The 25,314-nt window shown below is 45.9% G+C and overlaps 1 protein-coding gene across 1 annotated transcript in view; it reads left to right on the top strand.

Annotated features, from left to right (window-relative positions):
- Positions 1–22,143, top strand: part of CFP (complement factor properdin) — a 105,182-nt gene extending 83,039 nt beyond the window's left edge. The window contains exons 8-10 of the mRNA XM_086940428.1: positions 9,569–9,680; positions 11,337–11,479; positions 20,881–22,143. Of these exons, the coding sequence (XP_086796554.1) occupies positions 9,569–9,680; positions 11,337–11,479; positions 20,881–20,885 (260 nt within the window). The 3' untranslated portion in view covers positions 20,886–22,143. The remainder of the gene's footprint in view (positions 1–9,568; positions 9,681–11,336; positions 11,480–20,880) is intronic.
- The last annotated feature ends 3,171 nt before the right edge of the window (positions 22,144–25,314 follow it).

Genomic DNA, 25,314 nt, shown 5'->3' with positions numbered 1-25,314 from the left:
CATCACTAGCACAAAACAACACATCACAACCACAGCATTACTAAGCACCACACTAACATCACTCAGCAACACACCAACATCACTCTGCACCACCACAACAGCATCATTCAACAACAACACACTATCACACTACAACCACACACAAACACTTACCACCACAGCACCACTCATTACCACTACAGCATTACTCAGCAGACAAACGTCATACAATCCAAACATGTGCGCTTTTAACAGGCACACACACCAACAGCTAGCAATGGACACTTTCACCAGGCGTACACACACAACAGTCATCAGTGCATCCTTTCACCATGCATACACCCACACAAACAGGCATCAGTCCACGCTTTCAACAGTCACACACACCACCAGCCGGAAGTGCACGCTTTCTAACAACTTTTTTTACGTAGCACACACAATTACAGCTATACAAGCATGCTTTGGTGCTGTACAGTACTGCAGTAGTATGTCTAAATTAGACTGGGGGTGTGCTAAATACGGCTCTAGTGGGGCAGAGTGATGATCTGATGTTGCTCAATGGTACTGTGGGGGTGCCGAATTATAATGTGCTATTGCTGCGTGCTGCATAAATGGACATCAGGGAGGCCGTGGAAGAGAAAAATACCAAACACAAGGCAAGTGCGACCGAAAAACACGTACGGCAAAACGGAACTCAATCCATGGCAAAAAATAAAACTAAATAGCAGCCATTGATAAAATACAAAACACACTCTAAAGAAAGGAGCCAGACAGAAAGTACGTGCGAGCAAAGCAAGACCGAAAACAATAATTAGATTAACATCACAATAAGGAAATGCATAAACAAAAGTATAACAACTCACAAAGGCACTCTTTAATAATATGAAAATAAAATTCTCATTACCTGTCGATCGTAGCAGCTCATTCCCTGAAATGTAGAAAATATAAAAAAAACACACACAAACAGAACATAAACAGTGCATACATAATACTTTTAACTACAACAATCAACAAACAAAAAAAAAAGCATAGCAGCGAAACAAGTCACATACGGGTCCAAACAACACAAAAAAGCCAAGTCAGAGAAAAAATAAACATCAGAGTGCGACCAAACTACCTCACCCTCACTCACCCTCAACACCTCACCCTCATTCACCCTCAGCCCCTCACCCTCAACACCTCACCCTCACTAACCTCACCCTCAACACCTCACCCACAATCACCCTCCCTCACTCACCCTCACCATCACTCACCCTCACTCACCCTCAACACCTCACCCTCAACACCTCACCCTCACCTTCACTCAACCTCACCCTCACTCACCCTCAATCCCTCACCCTCAGTCAGCCACACTCACCCTCAAACTCTCACCCGCACTCACCCTCACCCTCACTCACCCTCAACACCTCACCCTCACTCACCCTCAACCCCTCACCCTAAATCACCCACAACACCTTACCCTCTCCCTCACTCACCCTCAACACCTCACACTCACCTACACTCACCATCACCCTCAACCTCACTCACCCTCACTCACCCTCAACACCTCACCCTCATTCACCCTCACCCACACTCACCCACACTCACCTTCATGACCTCAACAACACACCCTCACATGCCCCCACACTCACACACCCCCACCCTCACACACACCCGCCCTCACAAACTATCACACATCCTCACACACCCACACACATTCTCAATAAGCCTCACACCCTCACCCTCGCCCACCCTCACTCACCCTCACCCTCACACCATCATCCCCTCACCCTAACTCACCCTCAACATCACTCACCCTCAACACCTCACCCTCAACAACCCACTCACCCTCACTCACTAACGCTCACCCACCCTCACCTTCACTCACCCTCAACACCCCACCCTCACTCACCCTCAACACTTCACCCTCAACACCTCACCTTCAACACCTCACTCACCCTCACTCTCACTCATCCTCACTCACCCTCAACTCCTCACCCACACCCACCCTCAACACCTCACCCTCACTCACCCTCAACACCTCACACTCACCTACACTCACCATCACCCTCAACCTCACTCACCCTCAACACCTCACCCTCATTCACCCTCACCCACACTCACCCACACTCACCTTCATGACCTCAACAACACAACCTCACATGCCCCCACACTCATACACCCCCACCCTCACACACACCCGCCCTCACAAACTCTCACACATCCTCACACACCCACACACATTCTCAATAAGCCTCACACCCTCACCCTCGCCCACCCTCACTCACCCTCACCCTCACACCATCATCCCCTCACCCTAACTCACCCTCAACATCACTCACCCTCAACACCTCACCCTCAACAACTCACTCACCCTCACTCACTAACGCTCACCCACCCTCACCTTCACTCACCCTCAACACCTCACCCTCACTCACCCTCAACACTTCACCCTCAACACCTCACCCTCAACACCTCACTCACCCTCACTCTCACTCATCCTCACTCACCCTCAACTCCTCACCCACACCCACCCTCAACACCTCACCCTCACTCACCCTCAACACCTCACCGTCACTCACCCTCAACACCTTACACTCACTCACCCACAACACCTTACCCTCACTCACCCTCAACACATCACCCTCACCTACACTCACCATCACCCTCACTCACCCTCAACACCTCATCCTTAACCCCTCACTCACCCTCACTCTCACTCATCCTCACTCACCCTCAACACCTCACCCTCACTCACCCTCAACACCTCACCCTCACTCACCCTCAACACCTCCCCCCCTCACCCCCTCACCCTCAACACCTCACCCTCACTCACCCTCAACACCTCACCCTCAATTACCCTCCCTCACTCACCCTCACCATCACTCACCCTCACTCACCCTCAACACCTCACCCTCACTCACCCTCAATCACCCTCAACACCTCACCCTCACCTTCACTCAACCTCACCCTCACTCACCCTCAACGCCTCACCCTCAGTCACCCACACTCACCCTCAAAAACGCAACCGCACTCAGCCTCACTCACCCTCACCCTCAGTCACCCTCAACACCTCACCCTCACTCACCCTCAACACCTCACCCTCCACCCCTCCCCCTCAACGCCTCACCCTCACTCACCCTCAACACCTCACCCTCACTCACCCTCAACACATCACCCTCACTCACCCACAACAACTCACCCTCAACCCCTCACCCTCACTCACAACACATATTATGTTACAATTGGTATCACATTGGCAAAAGATAAAACTATTGCCATTGTAAATAACAAACATATTAATTCACTATTTTCAAAACAAGCACATAAATAAAAAAGCTGTCCGTTACAATACCAATAGCACAGACTTTCCAATCAGTCACCCACTCTGCTTCAGTCACCCACTCTGCTTCTGTCACCCACTCTGCTTCAGTCACCCACTCTGCTTCAGTCACCCACTCTGCTTCAGTCACCCACTCTGCTTCAGTCACCCACTCTGCTTCAGTCACCCACTCTCCATCATTCACCCACTCTCCATCATTCACCCACTCTCCATCATTCACCCACTCTGCATCATTCACCCACTCTGCAAATTTATGAATGTTATGCCATTTTCATACACATAAACAACTTTTAGGACGAAAAAAAAGGGGGTCTACGGAGTAGTGCATCAGATACGTTATACACAAAATATACTTCCCAAAAGTGACCTACAGCATGCAAGGATGTTAATCAGGCTTCGGGCCAAAAAGCAAAAAAAATTCGTACAATATTACAACAATATTACACCAACAAAACAAATACAAATATGTGGCAGGAAGCGAGGACGAGGATGTACAAAGACAAAAGTGAAACAGCCAACTTTTTCTTGGGACAATAAACAAGCACTATTCATCCGGAGAATGGGACGGATTAAAGACAATGGTCAACAGTTACACAAAAACGCGTACGCATAGAACAATAGCAGTTATTCACATGGAATTACATCTAATATAAGAAACATATTACGAAAATACAACTATTCTGAAACAGCCAACTTTTTCTTGGGGCAATAAACAAGCACTATTCATCCGAGAATGGGACGGATTAAAGACAATGGTCAACAGTTACACAAAAAGCCGTACGCATAGAACAATAGCAGTTATTCACACGTAATTACTTCTAATATAAGAAACATATTACGAAAATAGAACTATTCTTTCACAAAAAGCAAAAATAAATATCATTACATCACTATACATCCACTTCATACATTGCTAGGAATAATAAAGTCAGCAAATACACAAAGTTTCCTTTCATACATCAAGTACGTCAATAACATATAATCCGGCTACTTCAGCATCACAAGAAAAAATAATGCAAACACAACTTACATCAATATATTAAAAAATAATTAGCACTTCAAAGTTCGAATAACAGCTTTTGTACGTCAAATAACAAAAAACAGCAAAAAATACATTACATTACAGTTTAACAAAACATATGCATTACATATCAACAATAAAAAACAAAACTTTCCGTTACATTACAAACATTTACAAATATTACGATCGAAAAAAATACATTTCTCAAGTCTTTAACTTAAACATAGCATATATACTACATTACATTACATAATAACAATCTTTGGAATACATTCTTACCTGTCAAACGACGCAGCAACACCACAGGAACAAGAACACGCCTTCCGCGCACCAACATTCTCGATCTCTGGGAAATTCCACCGTTGACGTAAGCAAATCGGAACGCTACGTCAAAAACGTCGCGCTCCGATTGGCTAAAAATAAACGTCAAAAAAAGTAAACACTCACAACACAAAAAAACTAGACCGCTAAACATAGCCAACGTCGAAGTGACGCATTGCGTCGGCCATTTAAAAAAAAAAATAAAATAAACGGGACTCCACAAACACGTTAAACACATAACACCACACAGTTAGTACAAAACATACACAGTTACATACAAATATACACATAAGACAGAAGAAATACAAAGGGAACATCTAACACCTTTTGTAAAACACAACACATATTACTTAATTAATATTAACATACACACACTCATAACATCACCCTCACACACCAAAACTATCACACTCCTTCACACACCCTCAATAACACTAACACAACATCTCCCTCATACACCATCACACACCTTCAGCCTCACACCCACTTACTCACACTCACACTCACACTCACACACACTCACACTCACTCACACTCACACACACTCACACACCCTCACTCCCCTCAAAAAATAACACCCCTCACAACAAGCTCACACTCACTACACCGGACAGCCGCACCCACTCACACCCCTCACACTCTATCACCATCAACACCCCTCCGCCTCACACAGCCTTAGCCTCATCCCCTCACCCTCACACATGCACAATAACTCTCACACCATTACCCTCACACACTCTAACTCTCAGCCGCAACAACTCACTCACACTCACACTCCCTCGCTCACCCTCACCCCCTCACCCTCACACCCCATCACCCTCACACCCCCTCACTCACACTAACTCACACTCAAAGTCACACACCCTCACGCTCACACACCCTCACACGCCCTGTGCCTAACAACACCTCTCACACCCTCAATAACCCTCACACACACTCACACTCACACACCGTCACACACCATAAACGTCACACCCCCTCACTCACCCTCACACACACCCCCTCAAACTCAAACACCTTACACTCACACACACACGCTCCACTAAAACTCATCGCAACACTCTCAAACTCACTACACCACACACACTCTCAGACGCAAACAACAACACTCATCCTCATCCTCATACACACTCACACCCCCTCACCCTCACACCCCATTACACTCACACACGCTCACACCCCTCACACTCACAACAACACCCTCACACCCCCTCACTCACACTCACTCACACTCACTACCAATGACTCTAACTCACCCTCACACACCCTCACGCTCACACACCGTCACACACCGTCAGACACCCTCTGATTAACAACACCTAACACACCCTCACTCACCCTCACACACACACCCCCTCATCCTCAAACACCTTACCCTCACACACACACGCTCCCCTAAAACTCATCACAACACTCTCACACTCACGACACTTCACACACTCTCAGACGCAAACAACATCACTCATCCTCACACTTACACACACTCACACCCCCTCACCCTCACACCCCATCACACTCACACACCCTCACTCACCTCACACTCACAACAACACCCTCACACCCCCTCACTCACACTCACTCCAAATAACTCACACACACCCTCACACACCCTCACCCTCACACACCGGCACACACCCTCTGTGTAACAAAACCTCGCACACCCTCACTCACCCTCACACACACTAACACTCACGCACCGTCACACACCCGAAAAGTCACACACCCTCACTCACCCTCACCCTCACACACCCTAAAAATAACACCCCCTAACGCTCACACCCCCTAACACTCACACCCGCCTAACAGTCACCCCCTAACACTCACCCCCTCACCCTCACCCCCTCAACCTCACCCCTCACACCCTCACACTCACTCCCTCAACACCCCACCCTCACCCCCCTCACACCCCCTCATTCACCCTCATTCACCCTAACACACCATCACCCTCTCACACACCCTCTCACACACCCCTCACACACCCCCTCACTCACGCTCTCACACACCACCTCACACACCCCTTCACTGACCCTCTCACACCCGCTCAGCCTCACCCTCACTCTCCCTTACACTCCCTCACCACCTCACCCTCCCTCACCCTCCCTCCCCTCCCCTCACCCTCACCCTCACCCCCCTCACCCTCAACTCCCTCATACTAACCCCCCTCATCCTCAACCCCCTTAACACTCACCCCACTCACCCTCACCCTCACCCCCCTCACACTCACCCTCACCCTCCCCCCCCTCACCCGCACCCCCCTCACCCTCACACCCCTCACCCTCACACCCCTCACCCCCCTCACCCTCACCCCCCTCCCCCTCACCCTCACCCCCCTCACCCTCACCCTGACACCCCTCAGACCCCTCACCCTCACCCCCCTCACCCCCCTCACACTCACTCCCCTCACCCTCACACCCCTCACCCTCACACCCCTCACCCTCACACACTTCACCCTCACACTACTCACCCTCCCTCACCCTCCCTCCCCTCCCCTCACCCTCACCCTCACCCCCCTCACCCTCAACTCCCTCATACTAAACCCCCTCATCCTCAACACCCTTAACCCTCACCCCACTCACCCTCACCCCCTCACACTCACCCTCACCCTCCCCCCCTCACCCGCACCCCCCTCACCCTCACACCCCTCACCCTCACACCCCTCACCCCCCTCACCCTCACCCCACTCCCCCTCACCCTCACCCCCCTCACCCTCACCCTCACCCTGACACCCCTCACACCCCTCACCCTCACCCCCCTCACACTCACCCCCCTCACCCTCACACCCCTCACCCTCACACCCCTAACCCTCACACCTTTCACCCTCACACCACTCACCCTCCCTCACCCTCCCTCCCCTCCCCTCACCCCCACCCTCACCCCCCTCACTCTCAACTCCCTCATACTAACCCCCCTCATCCTCAACACCCTTAACTCTCACCCCACTCACCCTCACCCCCCTCACACTCACCCTCACCCTCCCCCCCTCACCCTCCCCCCCTCACCCGCACCCCCCTCACCCTCACACCCCTCACCCTCACACCCCTCACCCGCCTCCCCCTCACCCCCCTCCCCCTCACACTCACCCCCCTCACACTCACCCTCACACCCCTCACACCCCTCACCCTCACCCCCCTCACCCCCCTCACACTCACCCCCCTCACCCTCACACCCCTCACCCTCACACCCCTCACCCTCACACCCTTCACCCTCACACCACTCACCCTCACACCACTCAGTGCAACAACACATTTTGTGTTACAATATGTGTCAGATTTACAAAACATAAAACTATTGGCATTGTAAATAACAAAGCAATTATTTTCGCAATTTAAAAAAAAAAAAAACATCCTCACCCTCAAACTTTCACCCTCAACACCTCACTCACACTCACTCTCACTCACCCTCACTCAGCCTCAACTACTCCCCCTCACCCTCACTCACCCTCAACACCTCACCCTCACTCACCCTCACTCACCCTCAACACCTCACCCTCACTCACCCTCACCCACCCTCACGCTCACCCTCACTCACCCTCAACACCTCACCCTCACACAGTGCAATAGCTCTCAGACCATTTCAGTTAGAGCTTTTAGAAATATTTATGGCTTTTTTTATTTGTAATTCTTTAGCATTGGCTACAGGAAACAAAAATGATAAACATTTGCAAAAAAAACCCATAAACAATTCTAAAAGCACTAACTCTAATGGTGCGAGACCTATTGCATTTCCAATGCTTGTTTCTCTTTCAATGTGTGCTCCAGTCTGCAGCACACGTTGAAAGAGCAAATCAACTTTAATGATTGTTTATGTGCAGGAAAGTGTCCTTTCCTGCACATAAACAATCATCCCTGAAACGCAGGCACCCTTGCACTTTCACGCAAAGGTGTCTGTGTTGGTGCTAGACAGGTTTTTTCAGTGCCAGCGCTGGGGGAAACACAGGGGTGCGCCATATTCTTGTGAGTACGGGGCTTCCCTGCATTTTCTACATTACGCGGCGCTGCGAAATTGCTTGCAGCGCAGTGCACTTTCTTTGTAAATATGCCTCAGAGTCTTTTACCACTGGCATCCTGGGGTTTCACTGTAATGGGGAGTCCAAAACTGGGCACCAAGTTCCCCATTTAGCACTTGACCCCCTGGCTAGCGAAATCGAGCAGCTCAAGGCTTTCTCAGGCAGGTGGTGCACGCGGACTAGAGAACCGAACTCACTAGCACATCTATTAGCAATCAACAAAGCAATGTCCAACCAGTATGCCATTCCAAAGAGAAGAGGTATTTAACTTGCAATGGTGGGTGAGTCCTCAAAACATCTTTTTCCAATGGAACGTGAGTTACAGGTCAGAGATGCAAAAGGCCAGACGGTCCATAGTGCTGTGACCTGGTTGACTGCTTCCTGGCTGCGGCCAAAGTAAGCACATCGACACACATACACTGAGGTATTCAGTGCTCCTTAATTTAATATAGATGCCCAAAATAAAGAGCTAAGTTTTAAAAGAACTTTTCCATATTATTTATTTGTATTATTTAATTGTTATGCTTTATACCAAGGCCCCATGGGATATTTGGTTTTCTTTATTTTATTTTTATTTATAGAGTTTTATATAGCGCAATGTCGACCCGAAGCTATCAGGTGTCAGCGTGCTTTACATGGGCACCAGTTTTGTTAAAAGTGATTTGCCCAGAATCACAGGATTTTGAGCATCGATGCCGAGACTCGAACCTGGCTCCCCCGCTTCAAGGTCGATCACTCTAGCCGTTACGCCAAATCTTTTTTCCGCTCATAGTGCACATTTTCTGTATGGTCAGCGACATTCCACTGACACTACACAGATATTTCGGATTGCATGAATGCTGAGCATTGTTTCAAAAGTCTCCGTAAACCTGAGGGTCTTCTCATCTGATAGATCATCTCTTATCACTGTACTTTGCAGAGGAAGGCAACTTTTGGTCAGAGTGGAGTGAGTGGAGCCTGTGCAAGCCACCATGTGGAGATTCCACCCGAAGCCGCTTCAGGAAGTGCCAGCCTCTCTTGCGCGGATATAAGTGAGTATATTTGAGAGTTTACATAGGGCATTGTCGAACTTGAGCAAGTGGGCCTGAGAATGGATCAACATCACTTGAGTAAAACGTACTTCTAGGGAAACAAAAAGATTCAAAATAATTGATGCGTGCACTTAGAATAGTTCAGTCCATATATGCTCCACCCCAATGAACTTTATCCTTGTCTCTGCCATGAACAAACGTATTTAACTTATTCCCATTCCAATCTAACTAGTTACCCCCATCCATTCCATTGATACACACCCCTATTTCCCTTTCTGTACCTCAATTCCAGTCTCCTGTTGCCTTATGCTCTAGGACCCGCTGAAGCCCTCATCAAGTTGAACCACACACCTTTCCTTGAGACATGTCCCATATCAGCATTAAACTGTGGCCAAACCCTGACCTCCATCTATCTTCCTCTAAGCCCCACTCCCCTCTATGGCTATTGCCACTTGGACCTTGGTGAATTCTTGCGCCTGTATTAATTGGCCACCTACATCACACTAACAAGGTGGAGCCAAGTTGTCCCTTCAGTCAGCTCAACCAGTCAACTGGTCCCCTTGAAAGAAGGCATTCTCAGAATGCCATTTAACCAATGGGACTATATATCCCTATACTGGTCCTGACTCTTGAGCATTTACCACTTACAGGGTGAAAATTAAGATATCAATGTCTACCCATTGGAATATAGTTTTGTGTACACTGACATGTGTAACCTGTTTAGGTTTTAAATAATGAATACATATATATATAACACTGCTGCTAATTCGGAGTGCTTCATTAAATCTGGACTCAGGTGGAAGCAGAATTTTGAGTTGCACAAAATTAGCGCATGGTCCAGCCATTTTTGCCATCGCAAGTTCCTCCAGGTGTTTTTCCAATTCTGTAAAACTGTTCCTGCTTGTTGCCTTTCACACTGACCTGCAGAACTCGAAACCAGAAAGTAAAAACAGCCAGGGGGAAGGTAAAGGTGCAGTAGTGTTTTTTCATTGGTGGCTTTACATCTCTGTATTCCAGAACAACCTGGAAAGAGGACCATCGTATTTCCGGGTGAATTCGTTTTTTTAAACACTGTTTTCCCTCATTTCTGGTAAATGTGGGTTGTAAAAGTTAAATTGGAAAAGGATGCATTGCTTTTAGGATTTCCTGGACCTCTCTGCATTGGGGAGCACATCCATCACATCTGCACCACTGCACTACCTTCTCCCTTTTGGGTTCAGTCCTTCTTTCATTTCTTTTTAAATCTTTTGTTCCAAGTGTCAGTGTGCTTCGATGAACGTGTGCCGGATAACACCGCTACTACTAATAATAACCACCACTGCAACAAATCTTCTACAGCCCTGCTTTGTGGTTCGTACACCTCTCACTCTTTCCCCGGCGTGCCACCCCCAGGTGGGGATTCCTGTCTAAAATAAGCCACTGGGGCACTATTTTGCCTAGTCACTGACTTGACTCACACATGGATCGCATGACTCCATTTAAAAGACAGTTTTTCAATGCCCTCATAGGTGTCGATCTTCATTGTTGCAGTGTCTGTTAAAGCAATTTCCAGTCCTCGCAGCAAGGTAGAGCTACCTCCATAGGTTGAGCTGGACGGGTAGCAGTCCAGGAATTGTCAAGGGGAAAACATATATGTTTCTCTGTTTTACTTCCCAGGAATGAAACCGGGATCCAGAAGGTAAACGAGGTCTTCTTTTGGGGTACGCCAAATGTACTGTGTGAGGAACTCGATGGACAAAGGCGAAGGGTAACTGAGAGCCAGGACTGCAAAAATGTTTATGACTGCGACGAAGCTCAAGGTAAGCTGAATTCTAAAAAAAAAAAAAAATGATACAGGCTAGAGTGAGTACCCCAACGTCTTCACTGGTGCTTCTCTAGCCCCAGTGATGACCTCTGTTTTTGATAATTGGCTACTTCAGTAAAGAGACCCTTTTTTGATATTTGGGTATTTTGTGCTTTCATCTTGGGATATTTTTCCACATAAGGTGTCCACGTCAGTTTACCCTCTTTTTCCCCAACATTCTGGTGATTCTAATAGTACCTGGGGTTTGTGGATTACATTAGCGGGCACTGAGAACATTTCCAAAATATAGCTATTTGGTCGAAATTGCTGTGCAAGAAAGTGTATGTTTTCTAAAAATAGCATCAGTGAAGGGTTCTAGCATCACCATATTTCAGCAACAAGCTAAGTTGTAAAAATAATTTTACCACACGTTTTGTATTTTTCTAAGGGGCAGTCCATTTTTCTACTTTTCTTTTTGTTTCAACCTATTTGCAGTTTGAGGTGGAAACAGGTGTGAAACCCCTGGGAAATCCTGGGAAGCTGCTTGTTCCTGAAGAGTAGACAAACTTATGAATTGAGAAAAGGGTCATTTGTGTAAATACCTGAACATTTCCATTGATAAAATAATCATTGAAATTAAAAAAAATAGCAGTAAGTAGTTAAAAAAGCCATTGATGAAGTTTTCATCAGTAATGTTTGGTCTTGATGGCAGATTCACAAAGGCAATACATTGTTACGTTTGATAGAGCCTTCAGGTGCGAACATATATATAGGGTTTGTAGGTTCTCCAAAAACATGCGATACACAGAGTCAACAACTGTCCTGCAGATTATAATGATTTTTCATTATGTACTCAACATGCAGTAACTTATATGGTAAAGTATATTGAACATAAACATGGTATAAAGGAAATCAATGTATTTCTGAAATGTGCACATGATACTGAGTTTAGGAACAGATGTTATTTGGACACCTCTGAATTTAGGGTTACCCACAATATTATGTGAATGAGAGGGCATTTTGCACACTGTGTTCTTTCTTGCTTACTGACTTACATTTGGAATCCAAAAATACGGATAAATCCAATAGTCAAGAAAGAATGCACAGCTCTTCTGTGTTTCTACACCACTCCCAATAAAAATGGTACCCCACCTGTATGGATCGGACTAGCTCTTACAACACAAACACCCAGAACATGACATAGAGACAAAACATTTCCCAGAACAAAAATCCCACAATAGTTTCTTACCCATAAGGCACTGAATGCCGCAAACTTTGGCTGCAAAACATGCTTTTTCTTTATATTTCTGTGAGACAAAGTTTGGCAAGCTTTGGGGATCCTCAAGATTCCTACCATCCAGCATTCATTCCCCCACTTCTCCCAGTTGAAATCGTCCCCCACTTGTAGAGCTGGGTCTAGCGCTAGCAACATGAACTACCTCAAAATGTGACATGGAAACATTAAAAAAATCTGAGCAAAAAATTACCTGGTTTGGCGATGTCAGTAGATACGGAATGTGGGACTGCGATCCGCTGCCACCCATGGTCGGTTTCAATTGGTGAAAAGGTATGGCTCCATGTCTTGTTTTGGGGTGTTTTGTGTTGTGAGTCACACAAGTCACTTTCTGTTTTCTCAGGAGATGTGTCAGAACTCAGAACAGTAGAAATTTCCTGGATCCCGACAGTTTACAGAATTTTCTCCAACTGAAATATGAGTAAAATGTGTGATTTTTAGCTAAAGTTTGAGGTTTGCAGAGCATTATGGGTAGGAAAACACCTTTGGATTCACACAAGTCACACCACCTTGGACTCCGCTGGGTGTCTAGTTTTCAGAAATCTCTGGGTTTAGAAGGTTTTCCTGGTGGCTGGCTGGCTGACCCCGGGCCCGATTAGTGCAACCATTCAGCATGGTAAGTTGGATGAAATGATGATATACTTGCACTCTGCGAGAAATAGAAATCTAAATGTATGTATTAGCATGTAGGGGAGCAGAAAGACTGTTGAGGCTTTACATGTGGGTTGGGGTTGTCCAATAGGCAGATGAGCTGGACCCAACCACATTATTTCTTCCAAAACTACTCTGGCATCCGGTGATCTCTTTGCCTCTCACTTCTCCCCCAGGGAGCAGGTTGGAGGCAAACCCCCAGTCTCCTCCGGGGTGTAGAGGGGAGGAGGCAGAAAGACTGTTGCCACATTTGGTATTTGGGGTAAACCCAATTCCCTGGTGGGACGCTTTAGTTTTTTTATGTCCCACTGCAAACATTGCTGCTGTCTAGAGGGCTTTTTATCCACCTGGAGGAGAAATTAGAGGAAAACATCCTATCTGGCCCTACACCTTTCTTTTTTACCTAAAGTATATCCCTGGTGTCTAGTTCTCTTCTACCCCTTGGGGGGGGCTCATCGCAGGCAGCCCCGAAATGTGCTTCCTGGAGGGGCAGAAAGACTATATTGCCTCCTTTAGGGTGAGAGCATACCCCATGCCAGGCTAGGACACCAACATCCCTTTTGTTGAAATTCCTTGGTATCTAGTGGGTTTTCTACCCGGACGGCCAGATTGTAAGCAGAACTCCCTATCAGCCTTCTTGTGGCAGTGGGGGCGGGGCAGAAAGACTGTGGTGACCCTCCCTTCCTTGGGTGGGAGCATAGCTCTATTCTAGAGTTGGCTGCTCCCACTCCTTTGCATTTTTTTTATTCTCTAGTGTCTAGTGGTCTTTCTACACCCCCAAAGGGACAGACTGCGAACACACCCATATTGCCTTGTTTTGGGTGAGGGTCACCCCATGCCTTTCTTTTCTTGTAAGTATAATCACACAGCTCCATTTTTTGTAAATTCCTGAAGCTCAGGTGATTGAGTTCTACCTTCAGGATTGAGTTCATTAGTACAAAAGGTTGTGTGTGTAAAAGGTGCCATAATTAGGTACCCCCGCTCTTCTTGCCTATAGTGTGCTTGCATGTTTGGGGTGAGGTGCACCCTAGCCACCAGTTTGGATTTTTGGCCTCACTCCTTTGAAGAGCCCTCATGGCTCGCAGGCCACGACAAGACATTTCCCATCCTGCCTGTTTGAAGGCGGTGACCTTATGACTAACTTCCCACTCTCTGGTCGGCCATGCTTAGTAGTACTTGCCAGTTTTGATTACTTTTGTAGCCCTTACTGTGCGTCGCTGGATAATTCCTAGACAGCGCTTCATCACTTGATGTTATAGCACAATTGAAGCAGGTGAGGAATATAAGAAAAGAAAGGGGTCTTTTGTGAGAGGACCCCGTGCACAAAAGAAAACAAAAAATAAACGGGCTGCGGTTTCACGTCATATAAGTAAAAAAAGTGTCTGGTCCGTAGAGATGAAAATCGAATCATTGCCCACCTTGAGGAATGTCAGAGGCAGCAGCGGCTCCTCCGCAATGGCAGAGGAGCGTCGCCCCACTGCCTGGCTCAGAGCCAGGACATGAAAAATAAAACAATAATCTTGCCAGCAGTGTTGGAAGGGGTGGAACCGAGGCATGAGAGGGGGAGGAGGAGTGCTACGTGCACTCCACTCCCTAAGTGCTCATAGGGGTTTCGCCGGCCGTCTCAGGCCGATTAAAACACACATGTGCACTTAGGTTTCTCCAGCCCGGCTGCATTGAGTAGCCGGGCTGGAGAAACCCAACAGACTCCCTCGTCTGAGCAGGGCGTCTTTCCTGCCCACTCAGACCAATTCCCGCGCTGCTATGCAGCATGGGGATTGGACAGGGAACCTATCCCAGGGGCCGCTGGGACCCAGGAAGAAAAGGAGAGGCGCGTGATGAGATTCGACGCCGGAGGCGGACGGTGTTAAAAGGTATGTTTTTATGCTTTTAATAATGAACTTCTATCCCCCCTCCGTGTGACGACTCCCGCGCGACCACACCCGCCCCACCAGCCTTTGGTTATGGCGGGCGCCACTGGTCAGTTGAGATAAGACCCAAAAGGGAAATAGCAAATCCTGATCAGGAAAAGGACAACACCCCAAAAACAAATGATATGGGGTAAGAAAAGACCGCCTAAATATTGGAATGTGCTCACTGTAGAAAATAGAGTCCAGTCAATATCTTTAAAGTGGTCGTTTTTATTGATTAGATAACACAAATGGTGTGGCCCCTAGGCCAGCCAATAGCACCTGACCTAGAGCTTTAAACCTCTAAGTTCTGATTAGTACATATTTCTAAAAGGAAATATTCAAGCAGCACAGGGCTGCTTGCCTTAAGGTTGCAACACTCACCTCTGGAGACTCGCCAATGGAAAGCATGTGCCGGACTCCTGCCTGCGGTGAGATGTCCCAGAACCACATGCCAAAGTAGGAGCCACCGTCATAAGCCCCTCTCCTAGTACTCGAGCCACCCTTCTATAAACACTCCTTGCTCCATCAGAACACAGGGGAGTCAGCAAGGGGAACTTCCCTTTTGAATGGTTTTTCGTAAATAAGTGGAGGTCATAGACCATTTCTAGGAAGCAAGAAAGATCTCTCTCCTGCTGCTGCCCTCTGTGTCCCCTTGAAGAGAAAGAACCGGGCCACACTGTCCTGTGTCCCAGACACAGGAGTACCAATGAAGTAAGTAACAATAAATATCCTTTATCTATAAAGCAGGGGCGGCCTTAGGCATGTGCAAGCTGTGCACCTGCACAGGGCCACCAAACCCCAGGGGCCACCACGCCAATATATATACTTAATATAATAATCCTCTGAGGATGGATACATATTTGTGTGGTGGCCCCTGGCAGGGATATGGTGGCCTCTGGCTCTGTTCCACTTCCAAACACCCTGACCCCCCCCCTCTTCACTGGCCTCCGTGCTCCGCCCACGCCCGGACCCCCTCTTCCGGGGCCCCCTAACTATGCTCCCTGCCCAGGGCCACCATGAGCCTAGAGCCGCCCCTGGTGGCACCAACACACTTCCTTGGGTATGAGTGTTTTGCTCCTCAAATCATATTATGTCCCACACCTGGCTGGATGAAGCATCTGGAAATGCATTTATTGGAAGTTTATGCAATGCAGGGCAGCAAGCAAAGATGCTGTGCTGTGTTGCATGAATAGGAGAGAGCTGAACAGTGCCTTATCTACTGAGGTATAGCGCTATTCAGGTCTCTTCCTGGCCGTTCTTAATTTGTGAGTGCCAGCGCCCTCCTCAGGAGATCATTGCAGCTTGCACAACACATTGCCTCTGCAGTGTTGCAAATAACATAGCAACACAACTTACAACCATCCCACTCTTACAAGTTTCACAAATCAATCTATTCTAGGCCCCCAAAGTTATAAAATGGCTTGGGTGGCAGGTATTAGTAGTTTTTTTCAATGTATATTAAATTAATAACCAACTGCTATGCTTATATCTAAATTTGACAAAACAACCCTGTGGCAGACTGTCATACGTACCGTTATGGACAGTTAAGTGCCTGTAGCGAGCACTGGACTACCAGCTCAAATTAAGCACTGCTCCCTGCTATGGAGCACTTGAGGCTGCCTAGCAGCAAAGCATGGATCCTTGCACCATGGTGCAAGGATGCATGTGTTAGAGATCGGATTGTTGTTGTGCACAAAGGGACACCTTTCTGTAGAAAAACAATCCATCCTTAGAGGCATATTCCTATTTCTAATTGTGCAACACACATGGGAAGAGGAAGTAACGAGGAGAAATACAGATATTTCTACCTGTTAGGACTTTCTGTGGTAGGTGCAGGTTTTGGTTGCAATCCCAGTATTGTTGCCTTTAGTAAATCTGCGATTGTGTCTGATTCCAGGGGTGGATGCCCGTCAACGCCTATGCTCCACCCATAGAATGACTACCACTATGAAATGTAACGCAAGTCACCGCAAGCCATTGCGTTGCATTACATTTCTTTCCAATGTCTATCAAGGTGGCGCAAATCACTGATTGCAAATCCAAATGAAGCTTTTGCGTTGTCCTTGCGTCAACTTGTGTGATGCCAGGACACTGCAAAGGCTTTTAAATTGGGGACTTAGCGTGGTGCGGTTACTGGGGGCACCTGGATACTTGGGGTTGATGATTATATATTGGCATTTGGTAACTAATTTGTGTTGTTTACAATGTAAACTTCTGTTTTGAGAATATTCATCTTTGCTTACATTACAGTTAGTCTTTCTTTACTTCTCAGTCACGTTTCAGCGAAACTTTCTCAGAGGTATGATGCTCTCAAAACTCAAAATAATTTGTACTGTGCAGGCATTTGAAGGAGTCTGCTTTATGTGATATTCCATTACAAATACTTCTCCGTGCAATGGGACTGTACACAATGAGGGGTAAACTACTGATAATATTAATGGGGAAGGAATTTGATGTGCTCCTCTTTGCACATTGTATTAAAACTTTGGACGGAGGCCTGCAATGGGCAGCAGGTCTCTTTCACCCAGTGCTCAATTTGAGCCTGTGGTTTCTGGTGCTCGGCACCAGCACTTAATTGTCAGTACTGGCTCTTGTGACATTCTGCCACAAGGTGGCGCTGTCTGGCCAATATAGAGATATGCAGAGCAACAGTTAATTATTAATTCAATATACATTTAAAACTACTATTGCCTGTCGCCTAAGCCATTCTTATAGCGTTGGGGACCTGATATAGTCCGAATTGTCACACTTGTAGGAGTGTGATGTTAGTAGTTGCGCTGTTACTATCATTGGCAGCGCTGGCTGGGGCAATATGTGGTGCAAGCTGCAGTGGCATCCTGGCGAGTTTTTTACAAATTACAAATTACTGCTGTCACCATATTCACGTTCCCAATGTGTCGGCATTGCAGCTCCTCTCCTTTAATGTAAAAGCAGTCACAATGCCAAGCACAGGGTCACTCAATGATGTGTGAGCTGCCAGAAATTGAGGCCTTGATGTCTTACAATGACCCGAGGCATAATGACATGGTCCACCTGAGGCCATGAGAGATATACGGAAAGAATGTTTGATATCCTGGGTCAGAAATATGTAATGGAGATGAAAACAATACCGATTCATCGGTGTACAAGTTGGTAATGACTTTACTGCCATCAGGTGCAATCGTGAAATGCTTCTGTGATTAGGAACCTTCGTACCCTGACCGTAATGGTATACTGTGTCCTGGCAAGGCCAAAATATATGTGAAAAAGTAAACTACAACTCCCACAATACCTTGCACCATGAACAGCATATAAAGACTATTTATATAGGTTGCTTATGGGAATTGGTGTTTTATGAGCGACACTTCTGTCGAAAAGCGTGGTCATCTTATTTTTGCAGTAATACATGAATAGCTAGAATCATAACATCCTGGAGCTGATTTTCGTTGCTGGAATAGAGTTATGGGAGTATTTTCCCCAAGAGGCACAGACAATACGATCTGTGCTTCACGTGGAATGGAAACTACATTGTTGTATTTTTTAACAATGTGTTTTCCATTGACCGCGAAGCACAGCTCGTATTGACGGTGCAAAGCCTCTTGGGGAAACCAGCATTTTTTTGCTTTAATTGCTCACAAAATTTGTATACATCACGCCACGGAGGAATCGTGGACCCAACAGATCTCATGTCGAGATCAGATTGGGTGCCACCACATTAACCAGGAAGTGGCGGAAGCCATCTTAGGACTCGGGAACCAGTCCCAAGTCCTAAAAGAAATGCCAAAACAAGACATAAGGTTGCAGGGTAGGGATATTCTGAAAGCCCTAGACCTTGTGGTGGGGTTCCAGAAGGACCCCGCCTGGGGTCCCCAAATTTGTTTTACACTTTATGTCATATTTGAAGAGGATCCCTAAATCTGCTGTAAAAACATTTTTATAGTGGGTCTCCCACGCTGTAAAACATATACCCACTGGGGTTGTCCAGGGCCTGGAGAGTGGCAGATAGGTAAATTAGGGGGAGGGGCACATGCCCCACCCAAGACTATAGGAGGCCCGGGGGACCCTATCACCTGGGGCCGATGTTTTTATGAAGAGGAGGGGCCATGCAGATCCCCTCCCAAAGCTTAAAAAGACCCTGTGAATCTCATCCCCTGGGGCTGACATGTTTATAAAGGGGGCATGTTGTCCCATCCCCAAGCCTCTGGTAAGCCCCGCATACCCCATCCCCTGGGGCAGATATTTAAATGAAGGGGAGGGGCCTCCCACCCTGAGCCCCTGGGGTTGAACTTAAACGGGAGGGAGGTCGCATGGCCCCCCTCCCTCAGCCTCTATAGGCCCCTGAAACCCCAACCCTCAAGACCAGCTCTATAACTCTGTCCCGGGAGCCCACCTCCAGGAAAGAGTAGTTTCCCTACCTGCACAACCGCAGGCAGGGAAACACATGTTTGCTACCGCCAGACCAGAGCATTTTTAAATCTCTTGCCAGACAGGAGTAATCATTCCTTCCTTGTCTGCAGCAGCATGGGCAGGGAAGGCATGTCTGATCCCAGCTGATGGGAGATTTAAACATTGTTTCCACTGTGTGATAGCAGACTTCTGTTTCCTTGCCTGCACTCCTGCTGGCAGGGAAACAGAACAGATACTGCTCCCGCTCAGAGAAAGCATGTAAAAAACAGCTGCTCCCTCTGGGCGGGAGCACTGTCGGCTCCTGCAGTATGCAGGAAGACAACTGGGGTGCGTTGTGATGAGAGTGCTTGTCATTATAAAGGGGAGGGAGGCGGATAGGGTGCATCTCGGTGTGTGCCCCGGGTAGGAACCCATATATAATTAAGTCAGGCCCAGGGCCATAATAGTCCCTGGGAAGGGGGCTGTCTGGCTCCCCCACCTTTTATATTATATTTTGGCCACATGGATGGGGTCCCCGGTGCCTAATAGGTCTTGGGGAGGGGAGTCACACGGGCCCCGCCTCCCCTTTATAATGACATGCACCCTCGCCATGCACTGCTACTTATCCCACATGTTACATCACTCATGACATCTTCTATGACATCATTGATAATATCAATGCAACATTTGCAATGAAATTATTGATGAGAAAACTGTGCACGGTGAGGGCATGAGATATAGTTACCTTAGGGCACAAGTCATAATTATCAAAGCTAACATAAACTGGTGAATTTCAGTGGTTTTGTACATTTAAAGCATTATATTTTTACTGAAATTCTCAACTAACTATAACATTACTTTAACCTTTGTATTTTTCAGTGAATATATATGTGTATATGAAATAATTCACAAATACTTCAAGCAGAATGTTAGCAACAATTCATCAAAATGAAAGAAAAAATAAACCTACCTCCCTCGATTATACAAAACAATAATAAAGGGCAACATTCACAATTGTTTGTAAAATTTGCTCAAGGGCATTCTAGTACATAGTAAAAGTGCCTGCAGCCAGGTCTCCTTGTAGTCCAACCTTTAGGACTTTGTTAAAGCTGAGTTAAACTTTCAGTTTGTGGACTAAATATCTGTTCTTGATGATTTTCTTAATAATCACTACTGCTTTATTTTCTCTTACAGGTTAATTCAAGTAACAACAACGAGCACCCACCGCTTCTCAAAGAGAGGGAGGAGGAAGGCCTTCTATTTTTCTACTTTTGCAGTTAGTTTTTTTTTCACCCTCTGCTCCTCTCCCCATGGTTTCCTCCCTTCCCTTTGTTCCTACCAGTGGTTCTGCTCTGTCTATCACTTGAATCCTATTGGTCTCTGCAGTTCAGTGAGGACCTTATGCCTTGGTTTGCAGTCGCGAGTCGCCGATCCCAGTCGCCCGAGGTTACAACGACTTGTGCTTATTACCTGTGCTCTGTATCGGATGTATGACAGTACAAGGCGTGCTTTTACAACGCGTACCGTTATGACGCAGGTTTTACAACGCAAGTCGTTACAACGACTTGCGTCGGGGGGCGCTGGATAGTGAATAGTTTAATTTACTATTCTAACTCCAGTCCCCGTGGATAGTAGGGAAGGTGTTGGATAGTAAATTAAACTATTCCCTATCCTAGGGCGCCCTCCAGCGAAAGTCGTTGTAATGACTTTCGTTGTAAAACCTGCGTGGTAATGGTACCGCTTGTTAAATGTTTTGTGGTAAAGGATGTTCCCCCTCTGTATCCTGTGACCTGCTGTGTGTAACGAACATCTACATATTTCTGTCATTTTACACACAAGATCCCAGGTTGCTTTATACATTTCCCCCCCATGCCTTGGATATGTGTACATTCATCTAGGCAGGCTACCTATAACTTGAAAGACCCAACCCCCCAGGGTGATCCAGATGGATAAATTGTTCTTAGGATATTGTGATATGGAACCTATTAGAGGGTTTCAGTATGTATTTGTTTTTATCTCTAATAATTCAGTGATTTTCCCAATGATTTCTCATCTGAGACATGGAAAAGCTGGTTCCAGCTCCTGCAGATGGCCTTGAATGCATGAGGGACTTCTGGAGTGTTGAGCATTAACCACTACCCTTTCTACTGCTTGTCTCTTTCCACAACCAGTTCTTTCTCCCTACCTGCCAATTCCTTCTACCACGTCATAAACATTACCAGGCATGCTCCTGCCTCCTGGCACCACTCATCTGCGCGCTGTGCACATGCTACGCCACAAAGAGCACAGATAGCCAAGCAAGAGGGCATTCAAGTGCGATTTCCTTTCCTTATGTTGTTTCACTTGTATACTGCACAGACATACTTAAGGGCTCCGCTACCTTATTTGAACTTATTTACTAAGCCAATCAATGTTTTATTTTTATAATAACTTTGAAATAAATGTAAAATTAACTGATCTGTTTTGAAGTGTTTATTGAAAATAACTTTACTGCCTCTACCATATGAAGCCTATTCTAGGAATTCACAAGTGCAGAGAAATCTGCACTTCTACATCCCTCTCAAGGGGTGGGAACTAGGCATGTTGGAAGTGCAGAGGAAAAACTTACTTCATGGGAGAAGTCCCTCCCCCCATGGAAAACAAAATGTATTTTCACAGGGGGCTCTATTCCGCCCCATGCAGTGGTGCTGGAACGATTTTCAAAGTCGGGGTGCCTCCATTAATGTTATATCAATAAAGTGGTTATATGATTATACAACGCTAACGAGTACCACACATGACATTAACACGCGAATTTTACTTTGCATGTGTCTTTACCACGCAGCATTTGATAACGCTGGATTATACTCCGCAAAAATTACATTACGACCCTTACGTACCTTAGAAACGTACATAATGATACTGATAGGCTAATAAAAAATTGTCCAAACTGCAGAACAAAGCAAAAGATCGATGTTTATAACAAACAAATACAACAGATTACCATACATTTTAACTTTCTTTTAATTTACAATGCGCTTAATTTTTATTTTTTTTAAGATAAACATTGGATTCTTATCTCACCTCTCCACGCCTTTCACCAGCAGCCCTTCACGGAAATGAGCGTCAAAACACGTCTTGAAAAATAGAGATAGGACTTCTATAATGACGTACACGCCACGTCGTTGGGGAGGCTCTTTCCTTGATCGACAGAGGCACTGAATATCGTTTTTTTCTAAGTTTTCTTCTTTATTTTTTACAATCCGCTTGTTTCTTTTGGGGGGAGACCCCCAACCCCTCAAGCCCCCTTTTTTTATTTTTTCCTTTTACTTAATGATGAAGTCGCAGGACGAAGGAACGAAAACTTTAAGGAATTAAACTTGCGTTGCGTGGTAAAGACGGTCGTGGAATGCACCCGCATTGAAAAGACGTTTGCGTGGTAAGTGAACCGTAGTAAACGTTACGCGTGGTAATGCCTTCACAGTAAATGATGTTTCCCCAATAAAGTCATAGGACTTGTGAAAAATCCAAGCAGCACACAAACAACAAGTGATGCAAATGTGCCACGACCATTCAGTGGCAGAGTAGTAAGGGTGTGGTATGAAGTCGGTGGTGTATTTTGGAGCACTGCTTTGGTAGCGCTGTCAATAACAGACAACACATTTTCTATTGTAATTGCCACTAAAGTTGCATAGAGATTCTGTTTTGATCGTAAAACTATACACTGCACAAATGATAACGTGAGGAAATCATGTTTCAGCCAATATTGATCATTTATGCATCATCATGTTAAGCGTCTTTATTTGTTTTGATCATATTAAGATTTTTGTTTCCAACACACTTCAGAATTACAAATAAATGTGCTTCATTTGTTCTTTCCTAATTGCTAATATATTTTGAAATATCTGTATAGTTCATTCATTTACAAGTATTTAAATATTGTTGTGTGATAGAAAACCGAGACAACCTACTGCAGTTCATTTCACTTCATGTTAAGATTATCACCTAGGTCACTTTCTCTCAAATCCCTTCACTTTGGAGTCAGAGAAATTTCTAAGTAAATAACAGTTTCCAAGTAAGCTGCAATTTGTCTGAATACATAGCCTGACATTTGCCCCTTGTCTTTAAACGCCCAGCAAATAGGAGCCATTTTGCAATTGGTCTCACAAAGGGTGGCACAATCAGTTCTGCAGCCCTGGGTGGATTCTCTATCATACATGACCTGGGGGGAAACATCCATTACAACGAAGTCATTACAACAACCAACCTTTACAACGCAACTGTTACAATGCAACTGACTTTACCTTGCATTCCATTGCAATGCATGCCATTACAACTCATGTCACTACAATGCATGCCATTACAACTCATGTCACTACAACGTATGCCATTACAACGCTTACCATTACAACGCATGCCATTACAACGCATTATAAGGTAAGTAATGGATATTTGTTTAGTATTAGGGTGGGTATGGGTTCTGGGGTACATGGGAATAGCAATTTTTACTCCTACAGTATCCACACTTTCCCTACTGTTGCACTCACTGGAGTGGGAATAGTAATTTTTACCCCTACACTAGCCAACACTTACCCTACAGTTGCTCTCACTGGAGTGGGAATAGTAATTTTTACCCCTACACTATCCAGCACTTCCCTATTGTTGTCCTAAAAGTATTATGCGTTTTAATGGTATGTGTTGTAATGGAATGCGTTGTAATGGTAGTTTTAAAAAATGTGTTTTAATGACATGCATTGTAAAATATGGTAATGTAATAGTAGTTGCGATGTAAAGACTGTGTTGTAAAAGCATGTGTTGTAATTGCATGCATTATAACATCATATATTCATGATCTGGGTACCATATACTAGGGACTTATATGTAAGCCAGTCTCTGCCAATTGGGGGTAGCCAATGTGACATACACTTTGTAAGGAGTTAGAACATTGGCACTGGGGTCTGGTTAGCATTCTGAGTGTCAAAAAACAAGCAGCTGGTAGGCCAAATGGGGACAAAAAGTGGGAGGAAACATGCTAAACGCCTATTTCGTTATAATAACATAACATTTCATAACATGACGTAATAAAGCACCTGTATGTAATACAACTTCTGCCCTCCCTGACTGACTCTAAGGCTGTCCTTATGAGCATTCTATTAATTCTGATGTTACTGGTTATAGGAGTTTCTTCACCTATTGGAATTACGGATTTAGCCAGAGCAACACTTGGGGCTGTTGTTCCACACAGAACTGAGCTCCGAGCAGGCAAGTATCTGGATGGAATCCTGGGGTGCACATGTAGAAATCAGAACAGTAAGTCCGATATCTGCATGTTATTCCACAAAACTCATAATTCCTATTAGTTTCCCTCTCTAATGTTACTGGGTCCTCCAGTAACAGTAAATCTGCACGAGGGAAATAATACGATTTTTTAAAGGCCACTAATAATGAGGGTGTTGGACTTGGCCCTCTCTGTGGGGTCCTCCCCAGACTTTTTGCTTTTTTGTTTGTTTTGTTGAATTTTAGGACTCTGTACACTTTACCACTGCTAAACAGTGCTAAAGTGCTTGTGCTCTCTTCTCTAAACATGGTATTATACTCAATTGGCATGTTTAATTTACATATAACTCCTTGCCAGACCACTCTCCCAAA

This window comes from Lissotriton vulgaris, chromosome 10 (assembly GCF_964263255.1).
Source record: "Lissotriton vulgaris chromosome 10, aLisVul1.2, whole genome shotgun sequence".
Taxonomy (NCBI): Eukaryota; Metazoa; Chordata; class Amphibia; order Caudata; family Salamandridae; genus Lissotriton; species Lissotriton vulgaris.
This window is presented reverse-complemented; position numbering and strand designations above follow the sequence as displayed.